Source organism: Toxotes jaculatrix, chromosome 21, assembly GCF_017976425.1.
Source record: "Toxotes jaculatrix isolate fToxJac2 chromosome 21, fToxJac2.pri, whole genome shotgun sequence".
In the NCBI taxonomy this organism is placed as follows: domain Eukaryota; kingdom Metazoa; phylum Chordata; class Actinopteri; family Toxotidae; genus Toxotes; species Toxotes jaculatrix.
The window spans coordinates 10,003,649-10,019,539 of record NC_054414.1 but is presented as its reverse complement, the minus strand read 5'-3'; the positions used below and the strand labels follow the sequence as shown (position 1 = coordinate 10,019,539).

Here is a 15,891-nt window from a genome sequence, read left to right as displayed (position 1 = left end):
ATACATGGCTAGACAACTGTACACATTATATCAAACTAACAAAAATAAAGAAATACATAGTTGAAACGCAAGAAGCGTAAATGGCATTTAACATATGAAAGTTACACTGTAAAAATGTGGATCTTACAATTGTCATACAACCAGACATTATTATTATTAATATACTGTACATTTCCATTCATTCCAATCATCCTAAGATGGATGTCTAATCCCTTCTTGAATTCTGCTGCAGATAGATGTCTAATCATCCTTATGACAGCATTTTATGGCATGATTATGGTAACCATGAGCAAGGAGGTCATATCAAATTCCTGTCTAAAAGCAAATATCTGGCTACTGATCTGATTTAAATAACACATTGTCAACACTTTATTTTTCCCATACAGATCTTTGCATTGAATTACCTTTCTGTGTTTGTGGAACATAGTTTTACCATTATTTGATGCTGGCATTTAAGTATCAGAATTGTCAATTCAAATACCAAGTAGCTGGCTTTTACAAAATACATAATACACTCTCAGAACACAAAAGTTTGTAATGATTATTACTGAAGCAATAGACAAAAGTTTGTCAAACAGAGATCTGCATTTACTGTTCTACAACCTAAATGGACTTCATGTCACAAAGCCAATTCAAAGATTCACAATGAGTGTTGCAATTGAGCCCTTATGTTTCTGAGAAGTAGCCAAACTTAAAACATGTATCATAATCAACCTCCACTATCGCCACCCCTGATTATTCACAAAGAAACAAACTATACCAGCTTATACATCCACCCCAAAATATCTCTGCATCGGAGTCTGCAATGATACATATTTAAATGAAAATATATTTATATAATTTGTGGATTTTTCACAGTAGTTTGTACTGCACTGTACCTTTTTGTCCATCTATTTATGCCTACATAATTTTCACCTTGAGGGAGTCTATTGAGTCACTTGAGAGAGAGTGTGACTTGTGTTTTGTGTGGAAGAAAAATGTCTCTTGGATTTTGTTCTGTATATGTCCGATCTTCAGTGTGGTAAGTGCTGTGCGTGTCTTTCATCTCTGCTGGCCAACAACGACTTGGGGACTGATTACTCTGAAAGGCTAGTTTTTCCCTATGAGAACACAGCTTGTAGAAACTGCAAAAAACATTTGCTTTGGCACAGATTTACATTGTAGCAATGTCCATTCCTTGATCTCCATGGCCATGATCGTTACTACAAACACAAGTGGCCCATTGTGGTAATCCTTGGCTCAGTACACTGTCACGGATAAGTCTATGTGTTTGTGTATTGCCGTGTCAGTCTATCCTCTCTCCTGGTGTAATGTCAATGCACTCTAGTGTCTAATCATTCCGCGCATAAACCCAACATCAATCCCCTCTCTGTCTCCGACTCTTGCTCTCTCTCTCGCTCTCTCTCTCTATACTCTCACTTTTGTTTTTAGATCTGAGTCTCTTGAACGTTTTCTTTCGAGCTCCCCTTGAAGAGAAGAGGCTCCATTTGGGGATTCTGGTTTTGGCCCATGAAACCCTTGATCGATCCATGTAGGCCCATAGTAGGCATGGGGAGAGACATTGGCAGAGGTGGGGACATAGAATTGGGGTTGGTGCCATTGCCTGATGTGGTGAGCAAATTAGATGTAGAGATTGGGACTGAGGTACAGGAGATGGGGATATCCTGGCCTTGCTGGATCTTGTTACTGAGGATGCCACCCGGTCCCATCCCTTCGGTGCCAATACTAAGACCCATCACGTTGTTGTTGAAATGATGGGTCTTGTAGTAATGGTTGAGAGTATCTGTACGGCCAATGTTGGGAAGGTTGACTATTTCTGGTTGATGTATCCTTAGGGTCCCTTCTCCGCCTGTGCCAGAATTCATTGTCGAACCACCTGAGATGCCACTTCCGGCCCCGGCTCCAATCTCGTCTTCTACATTGACGATTTCAATGGCTCTGGCTGGGCCATGGTGTTTGTGTAGCTGGTGCTGCTTCCGGAGTTTATAGAAGACCACCAGCATTACAGCTGCCATAAAAGTAATGGCCACGAAGCAACCAATGATGATCTTAGTTGTTTTCATTACATCATCCAGGCCTGGAATGTTTGTTACATCCATTATGGACACAGTCACTGCGTTTTCAGTTGCTCTGTTGGCTCGTGGGGACAGTGAGGAAAGAGAGGAGAGAGAAGGCGATATAGTGATGCCAGGTCTGCCCTCTAACACCCCTCTCTGAACAGTAGGATTAGGGATATCTATGAAGGTCTCATTAATATACTGTCTTGCTGAGTTCTCCTCCTCTCCTCTTACTGTCTCTACTGTTTCCACAGTGACAGTGGTGAAGTAGCTGTAGCTGTTGCTGGGGTCTGACGCAGACACATTGAGTACGGCGGTTGCAGTGGTGTTTCCGGCAGAGTTGGTTACCATGCAAGTGTACTGCCCAGTGTCTTGCACTGTCACATTGGTGAAGTTCAGTGTTCCATCATGAAGCACTGAGATCCTAACTCGGTACGATCCGTGGGTCATCAGAGTGCCATTTGGAGTGAACCAATTCACAGAGGTCATCGAGGTCCCAGTACGACATTTCAGCTCAGCAGCCATGCCCTCAGTGACATTGAGGTCAGTGGGTGGCTCAACAATCACTGGGGCATAGCAGGTAAAGTGGCTCTGGTCTAGTTCCCCAATGTACTTGCCCTTTAGACCTGGAGGCGCATGGCAGCGAGCACAACATGTGGTGTTGCTGGGAACTGTTTCCTTCAGCCACCAGCTGAGCCACAGAACATCACAGTTGCACACCCAAGGGTTGTGGTTGAGATGTACCCTCTCCAACTGGTGCAAAGGGGTGAAGAGGTCATGGGGCAGGGAATGTAGGGAATTGTGGGAAAGGTTTAGCTCTTCCAGGTTTTTGAGGTCATCAAAAGCATTGCGTTCAATGACTGATACTCTAGAGTGCATTAGCCACAGCTTGCGAAGTGACACTAGGCCCTGGAAGGATCCAGGTCGGACTATGCCCAGCTGATTCCCTGACAGCTCCAACTCTTCTAGTCGTACTAGTGGGGTGAGGTTAGGGATGTCCTTCAAGCCGCACATGCCAAGATTCAAGAAGCGTAAGTTTACCAAACCTTCAAAGGCCGCCTCTGAGATGAAATCCAACTTCCTGAGTTCCCCTAGATCGAGACGGCGCAAAGAGGGAACACGGTGAAAGGCAAATGCCGGCAGCGTCTCGATGGGGTTGTTTCGTAGCCATAGTTCCCTTAGCTTGCTGAGGTACTCAAAGGCTTGTGATGGTACCACTGTGAGACGGTTGTCAAAAAGCTCCAGGGTATTGAGGTTGGGAAGGCCATTGAAAGCTCCCACCTCAATCTGTCGAATGTGGTTCTTGGAGAGCTGGAGGATTTCCAAATGCCGCAGGTGCTTAAATGTGTCAGACTTGATCACCTAGTGTAGAAACAAAAACATTGAGTCACGTTTTAGCAACATCAGAATTACTGCTGTCAACATATATTCATTCAGTTTTAATGTATGGACTGCTCATAGATGAAGCCATATTTACCTGAATTGAGTTCTCTTGTAGATTGAGGTATCTTGTGTTCTCTGAAATACTCTCTGGGACTTGATCTAAACTCTTCCTTGTACAGATGACACGGCTCGCCTGATTGGAGCAGGTACAGGGGGTGGGGCAGGGGGGTGCTGCCTCTGTGAGCTGAGGTCCATGGTTGTGAAACCACAACAAAAGCTGGACCAACCAGAGGAGGGGGGAAGGGGTACAGGGGCTGGTCACCATGACAACACGCATGGCAACTGAGTCATGACCCACCCCTATTGCTGTGATGTTGATAAGTCACCTCCAAACACGGGAATTTAAGTGCTTATCTTGATGTTCATATTTGATGCTCTTATTCTCTCTTTTCTTCTTCAAGCAGTCACTTTAAAAATTGAGAGGAAAAAGTGTAATGTTATATTAAAGACTCTATTTATCATTAATAGATTCTTATTTTACTTTGCTCATGCTTCTTTGACTATCAAACACCTTGTTCTTTTCAACATGTCATTTTAGGGAACCCTGATTTTTTTTTGTTCCCATGACAATCATCAGCTTATAAATCAAAATTTGGGGGGAGGGTTTGCTCTTGAAAGTGTTGTCTCTGTGGAGGCTGTTACTTCTCACTGTAGGGGGAAGAGAGAAAAGCAGAGAGAGGAAGGAGGTCAAGCAAGTGCACAGTGGAGTAGCTTTAAGATATTAGCCTACCACATACATGCAAGTATTCCCAGGACTGAATTTATATCTCAAAATATTACAATGTCCTGTCGCCAGAGCGCATGACAAGCTGGGTCAGGCTTTCTTTTCTAAAGAGGTGGCTCTCAAATTGTGGCCTGTAGTCTAACTGGTGAGTCAGCTGCCATTTTCTTCATAGGTTGAACTTAACATCTGGGTCACGGTCTGAAATGGCCACAAAATTCTAAAATCTCAAGCTGGGTCACAAGTGCTGCAGTATTCCCATTAGGATGACAGTCTCATCATCCACTTTATGATACTGGTATCCGTCTAGTCACATACATACCGACAGAGGTAAAATCTCACATTTAAAAGAATGTAGAGTTGTTGAATGCAATTACAAGTGCCGGTGAGACTCACGCAGACCTAAGGTTAATGCAGAGATTCATGCAATCCATCTTGAGGCAGCAGCACAGCATTACAAATGAGATAACAAATGATTGTCTGCATGCAGTAATTTAGCAATTAAGATATGAAGGAATGATTATTGACTCCTGAAATTTTACTGCAATGCACATGCTGTGTACATTAAGTAACACACAATCAGACAAGACTCCCAACCATTAAAGCTGATGAGCCAAACATGAAAACGACACCTAGATTGTGAACAAAGTGAAGACGGCGTTGCAAAACACTTTTATGGCTTTTGTAATGCATAAATGTGCATAGTGTGTGTCATTGGTTTCAGAGAGTGTCACACACTTCTTGAAACAGAAATGGCTGCAAGCATCAGCAGACTCACTAAATTTAGAAATGCTTGGGCTTGTTCCCTCATAATGATTCGACCAAACTAAGAGAAAGTGTTCATTGTTCTCTCGAGCTCGACACTATGACTCTAGCAGTCACAAGCCTGTGTCGTCTATTGAAAACAAACAAGAGGATCTCTGTAACCTGTCATGTTATATGACCACTGTGTCAGCATTGTTGATATTCTGTTTTAAATAACTCTAGGATACATTTTCCAAGTATTTTACTCTCTAATAAACAGGTTATTTTTTAAAAGCCTCCATGGCAGTCCTTAGCATCTCCACCTAGAAACACGGTTGCTGTGGCAACCTGCTCACTCACCATCTTGTGTTTTTACTGTCCAGTGCCCTATTCCACATTACTGTGTTTAGCTGAGCTTGATGAACATTTCCTGCTCAAAACTGATCTGCAATACCTTTTTGGGCCGAATCAACATATATTTGACTTAAAGCTTAAGATGTATTCCATTACTACCAGATATATATAATCAATAGTCTTTACTCTGTAGATATTCACCTAGAGCAACAGACGATGAATGTTTACAATATATATCAAAATATATTGACACAAGTAACAGAGAAACATGACAAAGCTCACAGCTGAACCTTGGCCTTCAATATCACAACAGAGGGAACAAATCTGCCATGAATCTTAATATCTACAAGGTCTGAGGATTAGGTCAACATCAGTCTTTATTAAAAACATAGCTCTGAGAACTCTTAAAGCAGCTATTAAGAAAGCTCATAAGGGAGTGTATGCTAAAAATAGATTTTTTCAGATGCTCTGCACATCCCACAGATTCTCTCTCTCTCTCTCTCTCTCTCTCTCTCTCTCTCTCTCTCATTCTGACACATGCATACACACATCCAAATCCACAACCGTCCTAAGTGCAACTGCCACAGAGAAATAACAACACATTATCCATCTCAGCTTAGAGAATAAATGTAGATTTATGAAAACAAATTCTAAGCCTACATGTTACTGTATGCAGCCCCTTTGCAGCACTCCTCATTATGGTGTTCTTTACACTGCTGTCCTTCCTTGAAGAGTCTCCTTCTCATCCCCATCCAGCAGGTAACTATGCATCTCAATAATTTGACTGAGCTGAAAAAATAAAATGCTTCAGTGTCTCTCCCAGGCGTCAGAATTGTGTCTGATCCAGAATGGCGGTTTGATAGTTAGAATGATTAGCTCGTCAGAATATGATTCACAGAAGCATCAAAACACAACATTAATTTATATTCAGCCGGTCAAAGAATTGATCATGCCAGTGCTCTCCAAACAGAATTTGTTTTTGATTCAGTGTGTTTCATACACTGGTGCTTTATTGACCATTATGTTAGGTTGGTGCTTTCCCTTTATTCTTTTCATTTTTTCTTATGGATGTCTGGAAAATATTAGTAGTTAAATGTGATTTCAATAATCCTGTGCCATAATTCCTCCAGCTACAACAACCACTTTGGAAATTTACAGAAATACGGAGGTAAAGGTGACATTTGCTTTCCACATTTATGAATGTAGGAGATGTGCAGTTGTATTCTGCACACACACATTCTGAGGCTTGTCTAAAAAATTTGCAAAAATACTCTGTTGCATTTTGTGTAGAACTTTAATCTGTTTCCATCATTGCTTCATTTTATTTCATAAAATTAAAGGGCCAGAGCATCTCCTTTGCATTAAGTAGCAAAAGTCACTGGGGTGAGACGGTTAAACAATCTGTGTAAAACACCACACGGAGTAAAACTGTATTATGGGGAAAGACCTTGAATCTGCAAGCAGGACGCCTGTTGCCTTGACCTCCCATCTTCAAGTTCTCCACCACATGAGAGCACAAGAACAACAGCATACACCAACGATGGCCTTTATTTTTAGAATATTACACCTTGACTCATCTGCAGGGCCAACTCTGTCGCCAGTGGCCTTCATCCTCATCCTTGTGCAAAATGTGTTTTCTTTGGGTTTATGACACGGTTGAGACATCGGCTGAATTGTATTTTTTTTTTTTCTTCTAACCAATTTCACTCAGAGGTATTTCTCTTTCTTGATCTTAGCCGTTTTTTTATGTCAAGAGCAGATTGCAACCATGTAGATATTGATTATTCGATCAGGCCTGAGAGAGCGCTCAGTCGTGAAAAGACAAATTAGCTGCAAGCTGCTGACCAATTGCTACAAACCAATCACATCATCGTAAGCGCCTGATTGTATCAATGCCTTGCTCTCCACAACAGAGTCATTAAGGTTTATGAAGAGGCAAACAAAAAAGCGTCTTGTTGTTTTCATTAAACATCGAGGCTGTGGGATGTTTCCTGTATGCCTACACAAGGCCCAATTAGACCTCATGTATTTACAGATGGTCTAGATGAACACAAAGCGACACAGGTGCAGCAGGGCCAACATCATCTACTGTAACTATGACAACACTAGATTGATTCAGGACGTGGGAATCAGGGTAGGATGGGACGCATTTCACCAGTAGCCATATAGTAACAAGCGCTGCTTTTAGAGAGAGAAAATTGTAGGTTGATGCCAAATATTTTTCTCCACTTTCAGCCGGTGACAAGTATATTTTCTCATTTCATTGATGTCAACTCAGGAAAAAAATAAATAAAAAAAGACATAACCGGTCCATTTTCTCCTGCAGTCGCAACCTCTAATCTGCAATCTCTCCTCATCATATAGCCTCTAGCATAATATCTCCTACAATTCAACAGAATGGCCTTATTCATCTATGCAGCTGCGCTCACTACGGCGCACCTTCTCGGGAACGCAATTGAAATTCTGAATAGGCCTAATTCTGCACATGCTGCATTACAAAATGGCTTGCATCCATTCTCTCTTCAGGGTAATGACAACATGACTGCACCCAAGAATAATCCATAGGCTCAGTAATTTTTTTTGTTTCTCGTAAAATAATATGTGTGAACATGTGAAATACACAGACTATACATAAGGAACCATGTTATTTCAATACATTTGCAATGAGTGTCACAGCTTTATTCCACTGACAACACACAATCCTTTGCTCATATTAATTATTTACTTAAATTCTTATGTATCCGTGCAACATTTGCACATTTCGTTATTCAATCTCTATCATCTAGTGACTGATTTCAGCATCCATGCACATTCGGTAACAAATGCAATAATTACGCCGGCCATTTCAGTCCCTTCTACCTGTACATCCAATGTACACGTACCTTAATGTTTCGGCGGCTGCGGCGTGAGGTCGATGTTTTCTCTCCTCTCGTCCCTTCTCCCGATCGTCAGTTTTCCAACCTCGCTATCTATCTCTCCTTTTCTCTTCCCTAAATTGATTCGCTTGTTTCCACGGCTGTGAGCTGGCTCTTGTTCTTGTGGGCTAGATCCGCAGCGCCAACGCAACGCGGGGGGCTACAGTGATGGCAGGTTAAAGATGAACAGAATCCACACACACACATACACACACGGGAGGGATTAAAAAAAACAGATCAGATTAAGGGTCGTTGGAGAAAATGTTGTTAGTATTATCACATTTAGGAACGAGGTCTGGGACGAGTGCATCCATGCGCCTTATCATCATTGGGGAGGAACGCAGGCAGCAAACGCGACGGCGCCCGCTGGGCAGAGCATTTTGCGTCCAGCATAAGCGACTCTTTACGCACATTCCGTATGTTTCAGTCTGAATCCCACTAAGTTAGTATTAGAAGACTAGATGGAGGACCAAGGACTCATGGATGTACCTGCGTTCTTTAGATGTTTAATGGACTAACCTCTACATCCAGAGCAGGCTGTTATCAAAATAAAAGATATCTGTGTTTTAAGTCCGCAGGTTATTCTTTTTCTCCGTATCACCAGCGCAACATAAGCTTTAGACATAATGAGTGTGTAGTCACATATTTATCAATATGACTCAGCAGCACTCTATGATAGGCAGAATTAATTGAGTCACTGTGTTGCTCCTAATAAAGTGAGATTTTAAGCATTATGGTCAGTGTGTATCACCATGCAATGGACACCTGTTCAACCACAAGCCACCAAACATCTGCAGTAAGAAACATTTCCGGTCCATTGAGCCTTAAAGAATTTTGAAGGCCTACTAATGTCCATATTCATAATGAATGCTCAGTGCTAGCACATGCATTTTAGTAATGACCAGCTAAGATTAAATCTAGGAAACTAATGAGGTCTGTTTTCTGCAGACTTTGCAAATAAGTATTTATTTTTTTCCCAAAGCAGTTCTCAGTGGTGAAATTAAAGCTGTACATAAGGAAGCCACCACCATAACTATGCTGTCAGCATGCATACAGCTAACACTCTGCAACCGTGTGAGGTTTGCACATTATAAAACCCCAACTTTTGAATCCTTCTGAACCCTGCTGATGTGCATGTGAAGTATTTTTTGTGTGCAGGTTCCAGAGTTTAGTAGGCTTCTGCATGTTTTTAATTAGATAATTGAAAAGAACATCAGCAGGTTATTAGCCAATAAAGAAAGCTTTAGTCAGTAAAGAGATGCCAGTCTTTCTCTGTATGTGGCCTGTCCATATCAATCTTTGTCGTGTGTGTCCGGACATGTTAAGTGCTTCAGCTCCTCCGTTTCATCTTTATTTCCTTCAAAAGGCGGGTAGCATTTTTATTTTGGTTCAAAGTTTGTGCAGAAGAAGAGAATCACCCCTTGTAGCCTTGTATCCACCACCAAGACTAGTGTGTGGGTAAAAATAAATCTCAGTACATCTTTGCTCTGTCTCAGCTCACACTAAAGGTCAAAGGACAGAGAAGGTCAGTTATGCTTCAGAAAGACCCCCAAGATATATACTCTCTCGTCCTCTCCATCTCTCTCCTTCCTTCCCTTCCTCACCCTCTCCCTTGCTCCTCCCCTCCCCTCTCCGTGAATGCCGTAGTGAGCATTGTTCACGACCACTAGCTTTTGCTGAAAGCCGCACAGCAATGAGGTCTCTGTGCCTTTTGCCTCTCTCTTCCTCTCCCCTCCCCCTCCTCTGCCTCTCTCTCTCTCCCACCCATCTACCTCTCTCTCCTTCCCTCTCTTTCTCCCTCTCTCTCTCCCTCTATTAAATTTCCAGTCACACAGTGGTGCAGAGGATATTCCTCCTTTCCCTCTTTCTCCCTTTTCCCTCATTCCCTCTCACTCAAGCTGAAATCTTAGCTCACATCCAGCCTCTAGCTCGACCCTGGCTGCCTTTCCTTGCTTTTCTGCCACTCTCGTCTCCTCTCTCTGTACATCTTTTTGCCTTCCAACCCCCGCGCCATTTAAAATGATTCCACGCCAAACCCACCCTGTGCCTCTGCTCCTCTTCCTTCCCCATCTCTCCCCTCTATGTCCTCACTGTGTCATTGCACATTGAATCTGATATTCCCCTTATGTATGGTAAGCTTGTGTGTGTGCGTGTGTGTGTGTGCAGGCACCCTTGAGCATGTGTGTGTGTGGGAGCGATGGAGTGGAGGGAGGGAGAGGGACATGCATTTGTGCACAGTAAATGAACAAACACTCATCGCTGTATTGCTTGTGTCATCAGTACAGGAAGGCTCTTGGAGTAGAAATACGGTGGAGAGAGCTAATCCCACTATCCAGAGAACGAGTGCATGGCATTTCCAATACAACCCAAACCCCATAAACTCTTAATGCTGTGTTAGGAGCCACAGGGGAGGAGAAGGGGAGGGCGATGAGGATTTGGCAGCAACATGCTAGTGCCAAGACATATGTGGCATGCTGATAGCAGTAGAGAGGTGCAGCTCACACTCTGAAGAAGCTTTGGAGGGGTGCTGATACACATCCATCACTTCTATCATTTTGGGATACTAGCTACAGGCCTCTCCACTCTGGAACTGGGTAACTGCACACAGTTCAAAACAAAGATTAAGAATGTGAATAATTTTTTTTTAGCAATAGCGCTGATGTTAGAGTCGGATGAAGAGCATTAGTGATCTGTTCAGTGGCCCCAAGTCTCCAACTGGGATTGTGAACAAAGTGATATTTTTGGTGGTTATTTTTAGGAACAACTGAAAAAAGTTGGATTGATGCTCATTGCCATCTGTGCAAGAGAATAAGAGAGATACAAGAGAGAGTTTCGAGTTATTCATGGTGACATCCCTGTGTGTGTATGTGTGTGCATGTTAGAGAGACAGAGAGGGAGAGAAAATAGAGAGAAAAATCCTAGTGTCACAGTATCTTAGCAACTGCCTCCATCTCCTTGGAGACAAGAACTGACATCATTTCCTGTCTGTGAGAACTCACTTTTGGTTTGTACACAGTGTGTTTGTGCGTACGAGTGCGAGGGCATGCATGTGTGTGCCTGTTTGTTTGTGTGTTGGCGTGTGTCCATGTTCATATGCAGATGTGGGCCTGCAGTATGTGCACCGATGCGGATAGGATGTATTCTAGTGTTTCAGTTGGGGTGCGTTCAAGAATTTCCTATGATAAGAATTATACTGGCACTGATTTCTGCTTCAAAAAGCTGGATCGTTTGTTCTTGAGCTATTATTTTACAAATTAGGATTTTAAATGAAGCTGTGAAATCGCAGCATCAAGACCGAAACTAATAGGATTTTCAGTTCCAAATATTTGCAGCCTGTGGCTGAAAGTTAAGTCCATAAACATAGTTTGTACCATGTATTAGACCTAGTTTTGCTGTATACATAATGATACCAGTGATAAATGCTATGTGTTCATTTGCATCCATTTGCACTTTGACAGCCAAGACTGTGTCTGCACCATCAAGTTTGTCAGTATCTTCTGTTGGTGTAGGTCTAAAGGCAGCCTCTGTCTTAATGCACAGAAAATGTCATCCTCAACTGCCATCTTGTGAGCAAAGGAGTGAAGTGCAATCAGAAGTAAACGCTCACCTTTACATTTAAATCATGATTCATTTTGTTTTTTGTGTTAAATGCAACTTGTTTTTAGCTTAAACAACCATCAGATATTTTTATATCACGGTCCTCAAACTTTAAAAAGAAAAGCTCCAAACTATGTGAATGCTACAAGGCAAGAGTTTGTATTAAAAAGTGATGAATAGCGAAGTGAAGCCACCTTTTGACATTCTTTTAGTCGTACTCTACTCAACAAAATGTTCCACAGGAAGAAGATCATGAATTTACAGCAGAGTATGAAGATAACTGACTAGTAACTCCATACACTCAAAGGCTTGATGTTACAGAAAGTGTTTTCCAGTGACCCTGGCTCATAAAAGCCCAGAGCATACATGGCATCCTGATCTCACGACATATGTCAGGACATCTTAGCGTTGTAGTTGTAAGATGCTGAAGATGCAACATAACACCAAATGAAAATGGCCAAGAAATGTTGTGAAAAAGTATGGGTCAGTGCATGAAAGAATACAGAGCTTCTACTTCTACAAGGTGATTATTATTCCAGGCTCACATAAATCAACACAGTCAGCAACACAAAGAGTCAGACCATCATGTAGATCAGCATACGTTTTACAAGGTATCGCGGGGGAATCAGTGTCCAGCGCTGTGCCACGCTGATGCTTCAGCAGAATTTGCACACTTCAGCACAGCATTCTCATTCAAGCACATAACTTCATCATTAAAGTACCCTCAATCAAATGTAAGAGCTGAGGGAATATACATATTACCCTGCATAACTTGTTTTACAGCCAAGGCTGCCATCACCCGCTGCTGGCATACACTGTCGAATATCCAGTACATTAAGGGCATGGAGGACTTGATGGATTGTCTCTTTGTACTGCTCCAAGGAGGTCAATTAAAGAAGAAGTTTTAGCCATGCTAGCAATGTGGCTGCAGGGGTAATGTGGGTCTGTCTGTCCAGCACTTGGTCCAGACAAATACATGGACTGACACAAGATTTTGCACAGATACTCATGGTTTGGACTTTAGTGACCCCCTGACTTGCCAACTAGCGCCACCATGAGGTTCTTTTACAACCACAGGTCTACCCATTTTAATACAAACCTTGGAGATGGCCAGCATGAGAAGCCTCATTTTTTTTCTTGCAGCCACCCCACCTTTGCATTTGAGAGACTTCGCAGTGATTGGATTGTCATTAATAAAAAAAATAACTGGAACCAGTAACTCAGTCGTTTACAACAAACCATTTAATGAGCATGAACAAACATCAGCGTGTTAACATACTCATTGTGGACATGTTAGCTAAGTCTAGCCTCCCAGAGCTACTAACTCTCATCTCATTAACACTTTTCTCTTGAAAGAAAGGAAATGAGCCCAGATCAGAGACCAGAGTAAGTCTGTTTATTTACTGTCATTCTTAGCTCTGATAATCTTATATGTTAATTTGAAATTTTATGAGCACTGTATTGTTATATACTGTAACAACAAAGCAAGGATGGTTGATCAACCATCATAAAAATGGAAGAAGATGCATAATAAGCGATTGCATCATGTACATGCATCAGTTAAAATGTGCAGTTAAACAGCGGTCAGACAAGGCTTCTGTGAAAATCACTGGTGTTGTCTTTGTTCTCTTCAGTCTAACAGAAAGCATCTGAGGAATCCATCTCGATTTTTCACTTCTTCTTCAACTTGTTTTTAATACCTGGAACACCTATTTTCTTTAATTTAAGCTGCAAAAAAGAAAAAAAAAAGAAAAGGTGTCTGTAATAAATCTATTATACATACAATCTATTATACATACAAGGACAGTAAATATATATAGGGGGTCATTTCAAAGCAGAAAGGTCAGGAAAACATGAAATCAATAAATGTACCATGTTTTGTTGTTATATTATTCCATTGCTCTTCTTTTTTTTGGTGCAAATGAGCACATTCTCATGCCATTCTTTTTAACATGATCAAATGACATTTTTTGTTTTCAGATGCAGAATTATCATTATTAACATGATGATAATAATTCTGTGTTGAAACCTAGGGCATTCCCAGTTCGTCCTCACTGACCAGCTTTTGATGGAAACTCCACTTGAGCACATGCACGCATCACTGCCTCCAGTTCTTATCTTCCATCAACAAGACTATAAAATACTCTTCATTTTATCCTTGAAACTACAGGCACAGTTTGCCAATATGCCAATATAATGCTACACCATTTAAAAAAATATGCATAGCTGTGTGGTTACCTCTTTACGGACCATCTTGTATGCCTCTTTATTGCGACCACAAGTCAGAAGTCCCTGTTTTTCAAAAAATAAACAGTTCACCAAAAGGCTGACTGTGCGGGCCAGCTCTTCCTTTCTTGGTATAGTGTAGTCAGGGTCAAAAGTGTGATGCATCGCCACCAGGATCAGTTTCCTACTTCCTAAATGTACAGACAGAAAACACAGATCACAGTTTTCAGCTAAAAGACAAGACATAATTTCCTCTCGGATTTGGGTTTCTGCATGTTTACCTCGATTTTGGATAAAGTCTGCATCTAACGCTGAGTTGATGTCAGTCTCAAAACGACTGACAATGGGACAGAAGACAATAATCGCTTCACTCTTCTCAGGATCATTCACTTCCTTTGCACCTCTTTTGGTGAGTTTTTGAAGAAACTTCTCATGAGAATCCAAAGTATTTCCGGCTTTATATGAGTAAATCTTTACCATTTTTACCTGAAAAAGAAAAATAAGAATCAAGAATGTAAGTTTTAACCGAGCTTTGACTTTCCTTTTCGTTGTCTTCACCTTCAGCAAAAACCCATAACATGTTTGGGAACAGCTGTATGAGCCTTTAACGGTTTGAAAACAGTTGATCAATACGTCAGTTGTTGCCTTGCAGCGATCAGCATTATAATTAACGGTTTACCGGAGACATGGTGTTTACTCTTTAGAGTCAACTTACTGTTTGAGTAGTTTTATGGCCCAGTTGTTCCGTCTAGCACCAGCCTGCAGAATTCTCTTCAAGTGAAAGCTTTCACTTTCACTTGAATACAACAGTAATGACGCAGACACAGTGGGTGCACTGCCGGAACATGACCAGCAGAGGTCAGTATTGTAATACTGTTGGACACTCACAGGATGGAGTTGCTGTTCCTGGGCCTTCATGGTTGCAGGAAGACGTCAGTGTGATTTTCAAACCCATTTACAAACCAGAAAGTAAAGATGTATGATATGTCAGATTTATTAGGTGTCTTTTTTTATTCATTTTAGTGGCCTGCACAAAAATCACAAACTACATTTTTAAAACTCCAGTGTACAAGGTGTCCTACTACAGGTTTTTGAAATTTTTGAGAAAATAGTTACAACTGGTGTCCATGTACAGCAGCTCTTGGATCTCTAGAGTCAGTCCTCTTTTCACAGTGCAGCAGATACTAAATGTACAGGTCCACAGTTTCTTCCTGCTGCAGCACATCTGCTCATACTGCTCATACTGTATTTATATCCTAACACTGTGTCAACTGACATTCTGACTGACACGCTGAGTGAAGCAACGCTGCGACTGCGTGTTTGTCACCAGATGAAACAGTTCAGTGTGTGTACTGTTTTTACAAAGGGGTGTGAAATGAATCTGTGAGAGTGATCCTCATCCATTTGTAATGTAAAGTTGTCTGGATCATCTGTGTCTGCACCCAGTGTCGGATCAGAGTCAAGACAGGCTGACATTTCCCCCCCAGGGCATCGCTTACCTCTGACAAATGAGCAGTGCTGCTGATGTAGTGGTCAGTGGGCAAACTGGGGCCAAAAGACAAGCAGCAATATAAAGAAAAACACACTGCTCATTGCCAGACACATTATTTATCTTGTTTTGTTTTTGTTTCCCTTAAAAGTTAGATCATCATGCGAGAAAAAAACTGTTCTTGTATCAATTGCCTACTTTTTAAATTTTCTCCTCAAGCATCTACTGACATAATCTTTTCTTCTGTATAAAATGGCAAAGTGTAAAAAAAAAAAATGGCAGCAATTAAATTGTTCCACACTGCTCCTCTGTCATGTCAGTCTAACCTGTGTTACCTCTGTAATA

The 15,891-nt window shown here is 41.6% G+C and overlaps 1 protein-coding gene across 1 annotated transcript; it reads right to left on the bottom strand.

The window, feature by feature from the left end:
* Window positions 1-1,427: 1,427 nt before the first annotated feature.
* On the bottom strand, window positions 1,428-3,777 carry lrrc4bb (leucine rich repeat containing 4Bb). Its single transcript, XM_041067437.1, has 2 exons — window positions 3,535-3,777; window positions 1,428-3,419 (listed from the first exon to the last, which is right to left on the bottom strand). Exons 1-2 carry the CDS (start codon window positions 3,775-3,777, stop codon window positions 1,428-1,430), a joined length of 2,235 nt encoding a protein of 744 aa, XP_040923371.1.
* Between the last annotated feature and the right edge of the window lie 12,114 nt (window positions 3,778-15,891).

Coding starts and splice junctions, on each gene's coding strand:
- lrrc4bb (XM_041067437.1), bottom strand. CDS start 3,777: ATGCGTGTTGTCATGGTGACCAGCCCCTGTACCCCTTCCCCCCTCCTC. Junction 3,420..3,534: donor TACAAGAGAACTCAATTCAG/GTAAATATGGCT, acceptor TTTCTACACTAG/GTGATCAAGTCTGACACATT.